Here is a 17560-nt window from a genome sequence, read left to right on the forward strand (position 1 = left end):
TTGTTATGGCTTTGTTCTGCTCTGTTTGTCCTTTCAGTCTTTTGAAGAGTGGACCTCACTCACTGAGCTTTGACAAATGCTCTCTCGCCCTCTCTCTCTCTCTCTCCGCGCTCTCTCTCTCTATCTGACAGGTCTGCAGAGTATAGTTTCGCCAACAAAACTAGGCCACAGTATGATTTCACATTTGTTACTCAGCCAATAGCATGCAGTCTGTTTCAATGTGCATCTATTTATCACAGAATCCCACAGGCATTCACTGCACCAAATTCCTTTTGCTTTAAATCTATCACATACTTTAAGACAGTATTTTATTAATGTCCCAAAACTTATTAGAATTCAGTATTTGTTTTAATAAAGTATAAGTGCTACCTCCTGAAGAGATAATATATAAAAGTAGGAGCAGAATAAAATCAAATATTCCCAGATATATCTTTATTCTGTTTCTGATCACAGTGTAGCATTTGAAGGATATCAACGCAGATGTCTGGTTAAGGAGAAGAGGCTTTACAGCGGTATGAAAGCATGAGAGGCACCTGCTGGCTTGAGCCTGTTATTTTCCACTGAGATAGTAAATAAGCATTTCACCTGATGTTGTTTTGCTGAACAGCTCTAAGAGAGAAAGGCAGACTAAAATGAGGACGACCAGAAGTACTGGGCTGTAGCGTGAAGAGCGGAAGATGCTATTGGTTACAAGGAAACGCATTTATCTTGTTTATCCTGCATCGGCTTCCTTTCAAATTGTGGAGTTTGTTTTCCTAAGCCTGTTTCAATGAGTATGTTTGACCTTGATTGTGTATGTAATGACTGTATGTGTGTGTGCGGTGGTGTTAAATGGGTAGGCGTGGTGAGCTGAGATCTACCTTGGCTCAGTCTATGGTAACACAGGACTGCAGATGGAGAGGGTTGGGGTGTGTGACTGTTAGGAGCAGAAAACTGTGTACACAATATAAAGGTAGCATGGCAATGGTTGAATGGGAAGTGTGCAGGTTCGTATGCATGCGACTGTATATGCTTTTATGGCCAGTCAGTCATTTTCCATTTGATGAAGAAAGGTAAAGTATTTCATTTGGTATTTTTATGTAATAGTTCAACAGTTTGCTTATTAGTTTTCTTTCCAAGTGTGAAATAAGAAGATTGATATCACTGTCATGTCTGTGTGTTCATGTGGTGCTAGAGCCAGGAGGTAATTAGCCTAGCTTAGCATAAAAACTGGAAGCAGGAACAAACAGCTAACTTGCCTCTCTCCAGAGTTCAAAAATACACCTACAAGCACCTCTGAGGCTCATTAATTTACACATTGTATCTTGTTTGTTTAATCTGTACACAAATAGAATTGAAAAAACGACAATTTGTGGTGCACAGTTCCTATGGCTATACCGTGGGTTGCTAGATTCAATTGATGAGCACAGGTTCTGGTACAGGTCTTTATACAGGCACAATAGTAACACACCAGGCAACCTGTGGCAACAAGACTCCAGGAAGTGACTACATTCAGGTATTGTTAGCCAGGCTAGCTGTTTCCTCTTGCTTCCAGTCTTTATGCTAAGGTAGGCTAATTTCCTTCCTGGCCCCAGGTCCATACTTAACACACCCACGAAAGTGGTATCATTCTTCACATCCCACTCTCACAGAGAAAGCAAATAGGTATATTTTCCAACTGTTGAACTATTCATTTAACATACAGATTAATGATGGGACTGAAAGGGATGAAACTGGTCTTTTTTCTCTTGAAACTGCTATTCATTTCTCTCTTCTGTTTATGTGTTGGCAGGCTCAGAGGCCTTCAGTTGTCTGGGAGAAATCACACCGCAGAAGAAACAGAAAAGAATTTATCAGGAAGAGCAAGCGAAACAGGCCAAATATCGAACTGAGGTGGATGGTTGCAGTAGCCAAACAAGGGCGACGCACCACAAGAGCCATGTGGGAGGAGAGTGAGGGGGTTTTCCTATTCGCACTCATCAAGCCCAAACACTTTCTCTGCTGACATACGTGAACGTTCCTCAGCCTTCCTCCAGAGCTCTTCCTCAGGGGGAGCCCCTGCTATGAACCCCAGCTCCCTTGGCTTCAGCAGGCAGTCCAACCTCAGTGCCAGGCGCTGTGTGGGCATCCCACAAGTCTGGGTTCTGCCCACACAGGACTCACAGACTGCCCCTGAACAAAAAGAATGAAATACTCCTGAGTCACTCCTCTGCGAGGTGGCTCTCCTGTCTAGTGTTAAATTGAGCTGTTGTGAAGTTTTGTCTGCCTTTTCCCCAACAAGCTCCTGTCTTTAGTGATAACCCTCTCCACCAACTCTTCCACCAGCTCCTTTTGCTGTCACCACTTCATTATAATTTGCTTTCCCATCAAGCAGCAGCACGAGTTCCTTTGTGCTTACCACGTGGTGGAGGACCATGGGATGCCGTCAGAGCTCGGAGGAGAAGGAAGCAGCGCGGCGCTCGCGGCGAATCGACCGCCACTTGCGCTCAGAAAGTCAGCGGCAGCGGCGTGAGATCAAACTATTGTTGCTGGGCACCAGCAACTCTGGCAAGAGCACCATTGTCAAACAGATGAAGATCATTCACAGCGGAGGCTTCAACCTGGAGGCCTGCAAGGAGTACAAGCCCCTCATCCTGTACAATGCCATCGACTCGCTCACGCGCATCATCCGTGCCCTCACCACCCTTAAGATCGACTTTCACAATGCTGATCGCGCCTATGACGCTGTGCAGCTCTTTGCCCTCACAGGGCCAGCTGAGAGCAAGGGAGAGATCACTCCAGAGTTGCTGGGGGTCATGAAACGTCTGTGGGCTGACTCAGGGGTCCAGGAGTGCTTTCAACGATCCAATGAGTACCACTTAGAGGACAACACTGCCTACTACCTGAATGACCTGGACCGCATCTCCGCACCTGAGTATATCCCTACTGTAGAGGACATCCTACGATCCCGCGACATGACCACCGGCATTGTAGAGAACAAGTTCACCTTCAAGGAGCTCACCTTCAAGATGGTAGACGTGGGTGGGCAGCGTTCAGAGAGAAAGAAGTGGATCCACTGTTTCGAGGGCGTGACCGCAATCATTTTCTGTGTCGAGCTAAGTGGCTATGACCTCAAACTCTACGAGGACAACCAGACGGTAAGAAAAGTCTGTTTTAAAGTGCCTTCACACTCATTTTTCATATTTTCACTCACAATGAATGTACGCATATGCACACATACGTATGTGCACACTAACATGTTTGAAGAAGGACAAGGCAGATATCAATCCAATTCACAGAAAATCTATAAATATTCTCTCTTATTAAGTTTTTACACCATTTATGAGAAGGGATGCAATATTTATTTCCTAGCGTGGGATTAGATAATCTAAGTGGTGACAATATCTCTCCCTGTGAAATAGATATTACTGATAATCTGACTAACTTGGTAAATAGATTATGTTCTATGCAATTACTTTCAAATTATAACTGTTCAAAGGAAAAGACAGTACATTTAAAAATATATATATTTTAAAATATTCACCATATCTGTTGTTTTTCATATAGTGAATAAAGGCAAATGCTAAGAGGTATTAAAACTATCAAACAAGTGAATCACATGATATACAAGTATCACTTCAAGTGATTTTCTATACAATGGCTGTGAGAACACAAGCCTGTTCTGCAGTGTCACTTCCTCTCTGTATATCCTGTCTTCAACACAACCACCACACTGTGGTTACACATATACATGGATTACATTTGCCCTTGTCAACATTTTTTTTAAGAAAGCAGCTGTTTGAAAGAAATAATTTTTGGAAACTGTGTTAATACTTCTGATTGAGGTGATAGTTTGGTATTTTTAACAAAGGGAACTGCTGAATATTTTATTCCAGCTGCAAAAATTAGGAGTTAAAAATATAATTGTTTTCCAAGGTTTATATTGCCAAGGTTAGTAAATCCAGTATGTCCATTATGTCCAACTTTTTCATTTTAAATTACTTATGTTTACTTTCAAATATGATCAAATTAATGACAGCAACTTGCTCAACACATGGACACACAGCTGTCTAATGGAGACAACTTGGTGGGAACAATTGCACAGTCTTTAGCTCACTGATAGATTACTTAACCACCAAGTTGCTATACAGCTTATCACTTCAAGTAGGAACACAGAACTTGAACAAATACGTGCAGAGTAAAGTTCATTCTTGACCTTGGAAACAGTAGTCTGACAAAATAATCTTGACTCAAAGTCCACTTACTAGCTTTTTTTTTGAGAGAGAAAGAGAGAGAGAGATTGAGAAAAAGCTACAAAGGTCAGGTCTTAAAGTGCAGGATGCAAATATGTAAAACTTATAAAGGTCTACCCAAATTTAGGTCAGAGATTGTATGTATGAGTATGAGCTTTTCTGTGTGGAGAGCAGGCTCTTTGAATTGAAGGATTGGTAATGGAAATTTAACAGAAAGCCAACCATGTTTGTCTTCTTATCATCTCATTTTCCCACTGCAACAAGCTCAAGTTTTTAAGATAGAATTGCAAAGGACAATAAAATCCCTACACAGCATCCGAGACCATTCTGTGCGTTCTTTTCATCCTTTTACTCTCATTCTAAATGATATGACTAAATGACATACCACAATTCTTCTACAATCCATTCAGTTTTGTTTAATAAACAATTTGGAAGGCCTTATCCAAATTTTATGGTCCTTATCCAAAGTTCTTTAGCTGGGGGCATGAGTGGACTGACTTTGTAGAAATGGATGAAATGCATTCACTCTGCCTTAATGTCTTAACAAACAAAGCTATTTTTAATCTGTCTGAATGAAAAGAGCAGTCAGTGTTAGTTATCTCCTCTTCATGGTTTTGGAATTTGAACGATTTCCTATCCATAGCATGTCCATTTCCTTATCAGAGTGTTTTGGAATGGTTGGGTCGTTATTGCTTGTTTAACTGCCTATTTGATAATGGAAGGTCAACAATAGATACTATTTTACTTTCTTGGTCTAGATCAGTTATGAGGGGCCAGTTATTTTCTGTTTCCACAAGCATTACATTTTTTCCCGAAGACGCTCCAGTATCCATGTTCACCTTCATGTCTTCATACAGTCTTGACGAGAAATAACTCCACTTCATTCTTTTAGCTGAATTGGCCTGATAATTCATGGGTTACCCTGATAAAACAGGTTGTACACTGTGCCAGGTTGGAACATGAAATCAATTAGTTTTATAGGTTAAAAATAAAGTCTGAGGAGAAAGATGCAGTATGGTGTTAATTGAGTTCACAGAATGAAGTGTGAGGCTGTACCTGTGAGAATTAGCAGGTTGTGAAGGCACTGTGTAGCAATGGGAGTTCACAGGTGCCAGAAAAAAACAACTTTTATGATTTCCACATAGGGGGGAGGAAGAACAAAGCAAAGGTTCAAAAGTACCAGAAAGACGTCCTGAAATGAGAGCAACCATCCTTTATCAAAGAGGCATGCAGCACACTCCTTGGTGCAAGATGCATGATGCAAGATGCTAATACTGATATTTTTGAGGTTGGTTTGCTGCCTTTATGTTTTCAAGCTAAGTTAAAGATCTGTTTGAACATACCAACAGGGTGTTTTCAGTTGGTCCATGTTCAACTTGTGAATTAGATTAGAATAAATCAATCACATTTACTGACATTAATGCTAGCTGGCTGTGACATGCTGCCTTATGTGATTCAGATGAAACTCTTTCAAAAAGCCTGTCTTTGTGTTCCCCTTAGCTGCACTGACACAGAGATTCATCAAACATCAACTGATCTGATACATTCTGTTCAGTTTATATACATATATATATATATATATATATATATATATGTATGTATATATGTATATTATTTTAGATATGTCATCATTGTCTGTATGTTGAAGTCACAGCTGGTGTGTTTGAGATGAGCACACATGCTCCGTGTTGTTCTTCATCACAAGATCAATGCTGTTCACATGTAGACATGCTCTTTCATTTCCTTGCATCTAAGCCACTTAACCTTTTCATTATGAGGGCTTTTAGAGCCTATCCCTGCATGCAATCAGCGAGAGGCCAGGCCTATCACTTAACCATCTTTCTGAGAGGTGACAACCACTGTTAGATCATGCAACTGAAAGAGTACCATAAATGACTCAACCTTTGACTGTAACCATTTCTAAACGGTTACAGTCAAAGTTATGGCCATGTGCATGTTCATTAAAGGATATGGCTGCTGATTTTCTATATTTTTCTTATTGTCAACAAATCTCATGTGCAGAACCAAACCAACAATGAATTGATCCTACTTAAAAGTATTGCGTGTGTGTCCAAAAACTATTAAAAACATGTCAATGAGCTACACTATTGCACTGGGTGACATGTAGAAAATTTCCAGCAATATCCTTTAATGGGCAGTTCAGTTGCCAAAGTTGTGTGCCAACAATTTTCCTTAGCTAAATTATTTTTCCATGGTCTACCATCTATCTGTCTCTCTCAATTGCATATTGTTAGAAAAGCTTCACATAAGTTTACAAGAAAATTACACAGGGCACCATTAACACAAACATGTCTGTAGTTAAATTAGCATCAAATCCAAGATGCAGGAAAAATGAACATTTTATAGGTGAAGCCAGAACTGTAGTAAGCTGAACCTTATGTAATTAGCTATTTCATTATTAAGTAGGTGGTCTTATAACAGATGCAACAGTGTATGTGTGTCCCCATTTTCTTATTCATATTTCTCTACTAAAGTATGGTTATATTCATGCACAATATTTAATGGATGAGTAGAACATAAATATGGCAGAAATTTGCAGAAGTGTGTCAGAACTCAGGGCTGGTAAAGCATGACCTACAGGGAGAATCCACACACACATATTTTAAACTGAATATCACAGTATCCATCAGCTGTGTATTTAGTTTGATGCAATCACACCACAATAATGCCGAATGAATTTGTAAATTTGAACCCGTCATTAAAAGGGTATTCATACACTAACATGGAAACAGTGAACTTATCTCATTAGGATGAGATGTTGCAGTTATGATGCACGAGCATACGAATGGTGGCCATGCAAGAAATCAGGCATCACCCTCATAAATCTACAGGACCATCTGGCAGACAGAATGATGCAATAGCAACTCAAAATATCATGTTCACTGTACACCTTGTCTAAATGTTACTGGATTGAGTGCAGGTATGTCTCTGTGGTTCCTTCAACATCTATAGAAGGCTCTACAGCAGATTCCTGCAACCTGGAGCCGCCCACTTCCATAACCACTGCCAACTGAAACAACACTGCTGAACAGCTGTTACCTAACACATAGTCTAGCCTTTACATGCTCAATGCATCTGCAATGTGAGAAAGAGAAGAATGTTTCTATCTGTGTCTCTGGTTACAATTTTTATATCACAAACCAGCTGACGGATATAACTGCAGTGAAACCCAAATTGATTTCTGTTACATTGAGTTATGCATCAGTTATGATTAAGGTTAGGTGCTCCATGAAATGAAGGTCAGTACAATGAGAGGGTGAAGGATGGGTTAATTAAGCTGACCCCGAATGAGATGCAAAGAGATAATTAATTATTCTGACACGCTACTCTAGAAGAGAAAATAAAAGTAAAATATGTGCAAAAATACTATTAGTAACCAGGCAAATATACCAACAACATATCAACCGTTTAGAACAGGGGTTTTTAAGATCTGAGACTGTGGGCCTCCCCTCAGACAAAACTCGGAAAAAGTCCCCCCTTAGTTTACTTGCTTAGTTTTGCTCAATTCCTGGATGCCTATGGGATCATGATTGTGTTATTTGATCCCATAGACACTCAACAATTGAGCCAAGATAGCCTGATATTGCTGTTTGACATACTTCAGACTACATCAAATACATAAAAAAGGTCTGTCTGAAGGCATTTATTTGTTTCTGACTATAGGAAAGTGGAAAAAAACAGTAAAAATCTCCAAAACTACTGTATCTCTGAACTATCTCTTTAACCAAATCACACACATGTGGGCTATTCTATGTGATCTCTTTTTGTGATCTCCTAATGTAATATTTTTTCACTTCTCTTCACTGAGCCTCCCCTGAAACTGTTTGGAGCCCCCCTGGGGAGGCCTGCCTCCCACTTTGAAAACATCTGGCTTAGAATAAACAAGTCACTATATAATACTTACAGACTACTACACAAAATATGCTACTAACACTCAGACAGTTGTGCTGATAGCAAAAAAAAAACAGTCAGCTAGCATGCTCCAATTAAAGACAAGGCAACAAGTTGACATGCGCCAGAAAACAGACACTGATGATCAACTAGAGAAAAAAGGCGTCTAGTACACAACAGAATATTAGGCAGACTGATCTCAAGGGAAATGTACATATTTCTGAGAAAACAACGTCATATTTTTCATCTAATCAGTAAGAAAACAAGACAGCTGTGTAGATTCTTGATAAAGAACAAAACATTTGACCACATCCTTGCCTCAAAATTTTGCAAAATACATTACTATAATGTATTATGCATTACTATACCCTCAAATACCTACTAAAAGGCCACAATTTTGTATTTATTAGGTAGTACAGTAGAAAAACTAGATTTAACAGCTGGATGCACAGTGAATGCATGACCTATGCAGAGGAAAAGTGTACATGTATTGGTTCTAGCCTCCCATGAAGTAACATCTTAGAAATCTCAATTAGCAGTAAAGCTTCTATTCAGTATATATAATTATTGCTAATTAATGATGCTTTTACAATTAAATGTTAAGGGGAGCTGTGATTTTAATTAGTTTTAACTGTCTAGCAGTAGAGGTCATTTCCCTCCAGCATCAGTAATTTTTATTCTTTGTCTCAGTGAAAACTGACTTCTGGTAAAGAGACTTCAACCCAAATAAAAAAAAAACTTCTTATGAAAACAAAACTGTGACATGAAACAATCCTTAATCACAACACAGTCACTGACTCAACTTTACGGACAAAAGGTGACTCATCAATTTCAGTTCAAGTGCAACTCTGACTCATCTGTTTCTTAGTCTAACTTGCAAGTACTGCATTTCTGTGAATCAATGCTGCGTAATGCTTGATGATGAGCATTTTTGAATAGAGGCTCTATGAATTATGTCTTATCTAATGAAAGGAAGTTGAATCACACAGCCAAAGGTGATGAACCAAAGCTTGCTGTTTGTTGGAAAATTCAGTTTCAACTTTAAATTTTTGCATCAGATTTTAAGTGCGCACATAAACTGTATGGTGATCTCTGATTAATGGCTCTGAAAACAGTCTGTATACATGTACAAAACCGTTTGATTTGCTTTGAAGGTCCTCATTAGAGGAAAGCGTGTTGTTTTTATAATGATGGCTTGTCGTGTCCAGTGTTCATCTTAGTGATATTAACCTTCAAAGCCTTGATTCAGTGTCACAAAAGCAGAAAACAAACTTCGTCCAACCAGAATGACACCAGTTCAGTTTCAACGCACCAGCTCACACAAGACAGAAAATACACCATAATAATTACAGTACAACATTTACCCATCAACCCATTCCCTGATGCATTTTCCCCTGTCCCATCCCTGTCTTCATAATGAATCAGTTGCCATGGTTACTGTTGCTTAGCAACAGGCCAGTCAAATGCTCCTAATCCTGCGCTGTTGACAGTGAGCTGTGACTAGGGAAGGGAAGGGGAGAGGAAGGGAGGGGAAGGGAGGGGGAGTTGTACAGCAAACAGCAGCGCTGGAGAGAATAGATATGAGGCGTATATGTGAATGCATGCATGTATTGTGCGCCTGTGTGTGTGCTATGAATGTGTAGTGCAGTTTTATATGTAATAGCTGAGGCTGAGCAACTGCAGTGAATTCTGTGCGCATGTGAGGTGAAAATGAAGAGCGTAGATGAGAGGTTAGCTCTTGTTTAAGCTTGTGTTGGCCAAACATCAAGGCGGACACTGAATGCAGTGTCAGCTCTATGTCTATTGTTTCAATTATTATTTTATTAATCTTTCAAACAGGATTTAATGACCTGTCACATGAAAGAAGACTGGAAATGAATTAATGTAAGGTGTTTCATGTTTTTATGTCAGAGTTTGTCATGTGCACTTTTCCTTTTGAGCCACAGCGAAGATGACGCATGAACTGAACTGAATGTAAAATTACATTTTCCCTGAACAGTGACTTTCTAAATCACACCGACAGTCCCTTCACAAACACACAGGCAGGTGTCAGGCTGCTACATGTATTCAGGAATATTCCCTCGCTCAGCCGCAGAATCTTAACCGACTAATGGGTTATCAAAGGCATTACTATCATGTAATTGATTCGCTTCATATGACATAATGGTGTTTTGAAAAATAGCTTTCTAGGAAACAGAATGAGACTCTTCAAGGACACACAAATTGAAAAAAAAAATCATATCATGTTTTTTTGCCAATATTTTCCTTACCAGGCTATACACGCTTACGTAGGTTTCAATGTATCCCCTATACTATAGCTATTGTATTACTAAATGGTAATAGCAATGCACTGTGGTGTGCAAGTGTATTGACTCAATGTTGAGTGTTACAAGAATGATCCACGGTGACCTCCACTTCACAATCTGAAGGTTTAGTGCTGCACACAACTATCCAGGTCACATGTATTAAGTTAGCCCATCCATACAAGTCTCTCTTTATGCATCATGGTATAACAAAGCTTTTATTTGTGATCGTTTTAGGACGGCAGACATTGCATTACTCATGTCATAACCAGACAAATACACAAAATAGTTTAGTTAGTTTATATGTGATTAGCACATAATGAAAAATGTGATCCCGATGAGAATCTAGCACAAGAAAGATATGTAGAGCTGTAAAGTGTTTGTTTGTTTTCACGTCTAAACCCTGCAGTGTTGCTGCTCACAGTAACAGAGACATTAGTAATTAAAAGCAGGGGGGGAAAGGAGAGGGAGCAGCCTGAATAATGTAATTTTCAGGTACAGCAGAAAAAGCATGGTGACATAAAAAATCATCTGGGTAGATAAGTGCAGAGCGCCCCTTCTTGTAAGGCAGTGACTTTTAAAATGAACCTTAATGAATTAGGATGGGGTGGCTTTCACACTTAAGTGATTTGTATTTATGGGAAACAAAGCAGTGACACTGGGATGAACTTCCTCATTAATACTTAAGCTTAATTAAGGCCTGCGCCTCTGGAGTACTCTGACAGGAGGAGGTGAAGGGGAAAGCAGTGTGTGTGTGTGTGTGTGTGTGGGTACGTATGTGTGTGTGCGTGTCTGTGTGACGGTGGGAGGCAAAGGAAGGGGGGGGTCTGCATGCTTTAGTGCTCCTGGGCGCTGCTCTTCCCCTCCTCCCGCTCCCACATTAAGAAACTCTTACTGTACAAGTGCTGTAGTGGCCAGGTGAAGACACTAGAGACTCCCTGGGCTGTCTCCTGTCCCGCTCTCATAGCAGCAGCTCCTGTTTTGACACCCTGGAGAGAGGAGGACTGAGGTCAAACAGCATGTCAGACTTTGTGTAGTGTACTATGTTTAGGGGCCAGCCTTAGTCCCCGAGGATACATACTTTTACAGAAAGGAGAGATTATGTTTCAATCTAATTGGGTAACATGTGAGAAAATGGGAGTGAAAAGGAAGACATATGGCTAAAAATGGAAAGAGCCGTTTTAACCCTTCAGTGAAAACCTGGGGTCACTGACTGATAAGACAAAAAGGTCTTTTTGGAGAAAATGCATACAGTATCCAATACCTTGTTTGCAATATTTGGGGGTCAGACCTTAATTTACTTCCATTTTATTTTTGGGAATGTTTTTTATCCATCAGAGATGTCTTTATTATGCGCTGCTCTGTCAAATTTGACAAACTGCCTGGAAAAACTTTCTTCTATTAAAAGCTAGTACTAGTTTGTTTTGCGACTAATCTATATTAAGGCATTATTTTTAAGTGAAAGCATTTTAATACTCCCATGATAATTTATCATAAAGAGGCAGCTTTAACGGATATGAATAATCCAACATGTTTTTTTTTCTTCTTAACTTAGCTGCCGTAAAAGCATTTTTTTGGGCTGCATCTAAGGGTTACATGCAACTTTTGGTTTCTCATAACTGTAGTCTTTTCATCATTTTCCAAAAATAGTGCACTTACACCACTGAATAACCAGGGTTTACTTTGAATCTGCACTATGATTGTCTAATCCTTCACTATTCCCCTCAGTATCATTTTTTTCATGCTGTGCAGATCTTGTGATTTGCTCAGAGCATCATGTTGTTTCTGTAACCTTTTAAACAACAGTCTTCCATCTGACAACCTCCCAGTCACAAGCTACTGGCCACTCGCCACACGCCAGCAGCTGCCATGAACAGATCAACTTTCTTTTTCTTTCTTTTCTCTTATACATTAAACGTCACATGAGCACAAACTGCGGGGAAGTGCACAGAGGCATACATACACAGACTTTCCTCTTCTGTACGAAAACCAACATAATTTACCACTGTTATTTACTGTAAATAGGGTATATTTTAACACAAAATATTTTTAAAATGATTTGAATTCCCATTTAAATATATATTTTATAATGTCCTGTCTTGCATATAGTGGGAGCACATGCAAAAAAGCTAAATAATAAACAAGTTACATTAAAAAAACATGTTTGAATTATGGCACAGTGTTTAACTTGTGGTTGAATGCTGATGATCCAGTCACACTGTTCATATTTTTGTTTCTGATGCAAGTCTTGCTGTTACTCATCTGTGCTCTCCTCTTACTGTATCTTATGACTAACTAATTTGACTACAGGACATGGCAGCCATCACTGATTTCCGTTATACAGTTGTGAAATCCATCCAAGAATTTTACTTCAGCCTACAGGAATTTTGGAGAAAGAAATGTGACACCGAATGTCGGTCCTTTTGGCTGTAAATGACAATGCACCAACATTTAGAAGAGTACAGACATTTATTTCCATTAGTTTTAAAAAAAAGTAGATTTTAAGCATCTAAATGAATCATTAACAGTAGCACTGTGCTGTAGCACGAGTTAAATGGAAGAAGTTAAAGTTGTTGTTGTTTTCTTTATACAAGCGAGTCCCAGTTGCAGAGTGATTCTGTTATGATAGACTATATAAGGTTAGAGCAGTCTGTCTTCAGTGTAAACAGCCTGTCGACATGGTCTTTGTCGCTGCTTGCACATGATTCATCCAAAATATCAGATAAAACAATTATTGTAATATTTACAATTATACCTCACAACAGAGTGAGATGTTTCTGTATAATAATAATTAAATAAAATTAAGACCAAACCTATTCTGTATGACTGATAGTTTCACATTTTTTGACTTGGAGAAAGTGAGAGGTGGTAAAAAAAGAAGTAGCTGTTTCAGTGGAGAATGTGAGAGTTCAAACACAGGCCTTCATCTGTCTGAGTCTCAAGTCTATGTTGACATAACAAAGAACGCGTACCTTTGGCTAGTCAAGTGGATATATGTGACATGTGCTCCATGACTTTAGACCTCCTCTTATCTTACTGTCTTCATTTTCACCCTAATATCTTGCCATGACCTTAAATGCTCCAGTTTTTTTCTCTTCCGTTGTGCCAAATCACATGATCTTGCTTGTGTGAATGAGGTCTGATTGTGTAATGAATTGGATTGATTTGTGCTGTTCCCTCAAAGTAAATACTACTCTTTCTTAGCTCTGAAATCCTCGCGGTCTGATCCTCTTTTTTTTATTTCCTTTTTTCTCTCCACATCCACACAGAGCCGCATGGCCGAGAGCTTGCGCCTGTTCGACTCCATCTGCAACAACAACTGGTTCACCAACACGTCGCTCATCCTCTTCCTCAACAAGAAGGACCTGTTGGCTGAGAAGATCAAACGCATTCCTCTGACAGTGTGCTTCCCTGACTACAAAGGTCAGAACACCTATGAGGAGGCAGCTGTCTATGTACAACGGCAGTTTGAGGACCTCAACCGCAACAAGGAGACCAAGGAGATCTATTCGCACTTCACCTGTGCCACTGACACCAGCAACATCCAGTTTGTGTTCGACGCTGTCACGGACGTGATCATCCAGAACAATCTCAAGTACATTGGGCTGTGCTAGGACCTGATGTTGGGTTGGGGGGGTGGGGGTGGGGGATGGTGAAGCAGGCTGCTTGGCAGCAGTTGGCCTGCCATCAGGCTGGATAAACAAAAGGCATGTCAGTCTGCCTGATGGTTTATCTCTTTGAAGAGTTGCAACAGAGAACTGCAAAGGAAATGAGGTAGTAAGATGGTCAGGGATGGATGATACTGTAGATTCAGCTGTTTCAGTTGAAACAACAGAGCTGATGGTCAAGATGGGATTTTTACCCAATGTGTTTGCACTGAATATGAGTATGCAGAGACACCCAAACACATGCACACACACGCACACACACATACACACACATCATTATGTTTGCTCACACACAAAATCTATGGATCAACAGTCAAGCACTTGTTTGACAAGACAACACTGGAAATTTTAGACAGCTACCCCTACCTGCCTGCCAAACCTGAGACTGAGTAGTAGGTCTTTACTGGTGGTTTTCGGTTAATTTTGTCTCCTTTATTTTGTTTGCCTGAGAAAATTAATGCTGCTTTACAAGAAGAATTTTGACATAAATCAATGTTCTCTTTTTGGATTTTCACCCTAACAATGGTAAACAATGAGCGCACCGGATGAGACATAGGGAGAGCCTGTATTTTTGGGGAAAAAATAAATTGTCAGTAGACATGATGTCACAGGGTTTCTGCCTAAAAAAAGGAAACTGCCACAGTCTAAAACTGAAGTGAAATATGTTTTCTACACACTATTTCTGTTTTTCCCCACCCTACTCTCTAATGTTGTTCTTTTCCTCTCTTTCCTTTATCTTTTTTGTGCTTTAAAAAAAAAAAAGATCATGTCTCTCAAACCTGCTTTTTATAGCGGGTCACTGACTTATAATACCAGGAGAGTGTTATGTTTGGTAGAGTCAAAAGTATTCTTTATGATCATTCCAGTTTCCAGCAAGAGACAACAAAAACAGTGCCAAGATCAGTTTGTAAATAAAACCAGATCCCATCGATTATGTTAATTTTTTGTTCTGTTTTGTTTTTATGGACAAATACATTAAAACATGCATGATTTTGTTACTTTGGGATACTAATATATTTTCTTTGGGATTATGTTCCTCTTTTCTTAGGTTTAAATAATATATTCCCAAAAATATATATAAAAGTCAAACACTGTGTACGATTGTACAGTTGTCAGAGAGGAATCTATTGAAAAGAGTTATATCAATATATAACAGTGATGATAATGTTATGATAATGATAAAAAAAAAAAAGATGATGATGATAGTGGTGGTGATGATTGCAATGATGAGAAGGAAAACCTCACTACAAAGCTAGCATGAGAAGAGATAGTGAATCAAAGGAGAACAAGACTGTAGAAAAATCTAAAAACGAAGAAGCAAACCGGGAAAATTCAATCTTCCTTGCATTATCTAAGTGAAAATTGTAAACAGTCAGTCAGTATGATGTGTAAATATACTGTAAGGTACACTCTTTGTTCAAGCAAATGAAAATAAAAGTTGAGTTGGGATACTGTAAGTGAGATAAAGAGAGAGCGAGAGAAAGAGAAGGAGGAAAACCCCACTCCGCTCCTCCTCTTACCCTTTCTTTTCAGTTAAGAGGGTGACGCGCAAACAACTCAGCTAAGGGCTTCAGGCTTGACTTTATGGGATGTCCACTTCAACAAAAGACAAAACAATTTAAAAAGAAATATAAAAAGGACAATAACTATGAATAAAACAACTTATGCAAATTTTCATGGTGTAGTAAATGTGTTTTTGGGTGGTCGTGTCAAAAGTGCTTACAATGTGTTTGGGATGGGAATGTTCATAGACAATGGACTCCTGTTGCCATAAACATAATCTGTCTTATACTTTCGTAATTACACTGCGTCAAATGATTTGCAACCTGGAGTGGAACATAGTGTCCAAAATCCTGCTTCTATCCACAGTGTCCAAAATCATGACATAAAAAGTGTTTGTCCCCGGTATACAACGTAGCTGCTGGGGCAAGAATAATTTGGACATAAAGTATGCAATTAAGTTACTCCTGAGTGAATCTATACAATGCTGCGATGTACAGATTCCACTCTAATTAGTGTATAAACCCCAACTGACCCTAAAATTCTGCTGAAGGGTATAGGGGGTTTCTTTTGTTTGCTTATTTGCATTTTTCAGTCTTTAAACAGTTAAATCGCACATTAATCATAAAAATTAGTTTTATTTTATGCAATATTTATGCAGTGAAGTTTTGGCAAATCTTAACTACTGCATAAACAGTGAGTAGGTGTTTATGAACATGTTCAGAGGAGATAAGTAACATGATGATGTTTCTAACCACCAGGCCAGCCTGTTACCTATCTGTTATACTCATGGGTTATGAATATTTTTCACGTGTAAATACAGTAATAAGGCTTTCAGTACATCAGACATATAACATTGCAGTACAGTGTGGCTGATGATTTTTTTTCCTGTTATTTTTTTTAGCTTTATTTACATCACTGTGTGAAAAAACGTCTCCAAGTCACGGGGGTAATCTTTTGTGGATTGATTTAAGCAACAGTGGGAATTTGTTTGAGAGATGAACATAAATAAAATCCACTGCTGAGAAGGGAGAGCTCTGCTGAAATCATGCCTTGTGACTGTCATGTTGTAGGAGTTGGTGCCAACAATAAAAAATGACTGAGTTACAGGATGGGAAAATAGCAGCTAAAACAAAATAAAAAAAAGAGGAATTCCTCTATTTAATCATTCAAATAGATCAGGAAGTGACTTTAAGTGAAATTTTATGGACAAATTGGTCAGCAGTGGGGACAGGGTTTTTGTCCAGACTGTTTTGTCACAAGGTGGTGCTGAACTACTGATGTTAAACTGATAAGACTGAAAATTCACCACCTGGGAGTAATTCACACAGGAGTCAATTAATGAATGAAATTGCAAGGAATTAACACAAACAGTAAATGCAGAAGACTGAATTTATTTTCACTGTTATAGTAAAGAATGAGCACAAATATTCTAGATAATCTGGCCAATACTGTCTCTCTGATAACATTCAATTCCCAATTTAAACAGGGCAAAACTATAATAATATCGTTTAACTGGAATACATCTGAGTAACAGTATTTTACTGCAGAAAATGTATTATACAAAGAAGAAAATGTGAACAAGCCTTACACTGAAAACAACTGAATTCAAGCTGAAAACATGTACAAGGACATCAACCAGACTATATGTAAGCTGTGCACGCAGTAGTAAAATATGTATGACTCACAGAATCACATTAAACTGTGACCAAGTGCAATAAATGCAGAGAAGTTCATACATGTGACACTGATACACAGACAAACAGACAACGTACAGTTTCAGTAAGAATATTTACTCATACGGTAAAAGTCAAAATGCATAAGAACAATATGTACTGCAAAAAACACTTACTAATGATTTCCATTAATACTGTAACAGACTAACAAGTCCTCCAAATTAAATGACTACGTAGGTTGTTTGTACCATGAAACTCCAGAATGACCCAGTAAAAGTGAGGTAAAGGAA

The 17560-nt window shown here is 38.9% G+C and overlaps 1 protein-coding gene across 2 annotated transcripts in view; it reads left to right on the top strand.

Annotated features, from left to right (window-relative positions):
• Positions 1–17316, top strand: part of gnaz (guanine nucleotide binding protein (G protein), alpha z polypeptide) — a 32229-nt gene extending 14913 nt beyond the window's left edge. Inside the window, exons 1-3 of one of the 2 annotated variants that reach the window (XM_067574383.1) lie at positions 867–1052; positions 1772–3116; positions 13696–17316. In XM_067574383.1, coding sequence (XP_067430484.1) covers positions 2394–3116; positions 13696–14040 — 1068 coding nt within the window. In that variant the 5' untranslated portion in view covers positions 867–1052; positions 1772–2393 and the 3' untranslated portion in view covers positions 14041–17316. Of the gene's footprint in view, positions 1–866; positions 1053–1771; positions 3117–13695 lie in introns of those variants that run through there. The other variant, XM_067574382.1, reaches the window with a different exon arrangement.
• Positions 17317–17560: the final 244 nt, after the last annotated feature.

This window comes from Thunnus thynnus, chromosome 19 (genome assembly GCF_963924715.1).
Source record: "Thunnus thynnus chromosome 19, fThuThy2.1, whole genome shotgun sequence".
In the NCBI taxonomy this organism is placed as follows: Eukaryota; Metazoa; Chordata; class Actinopteri; order Scombriformes; family Scombridae; genus Thunnus; species Thunnus thynnus.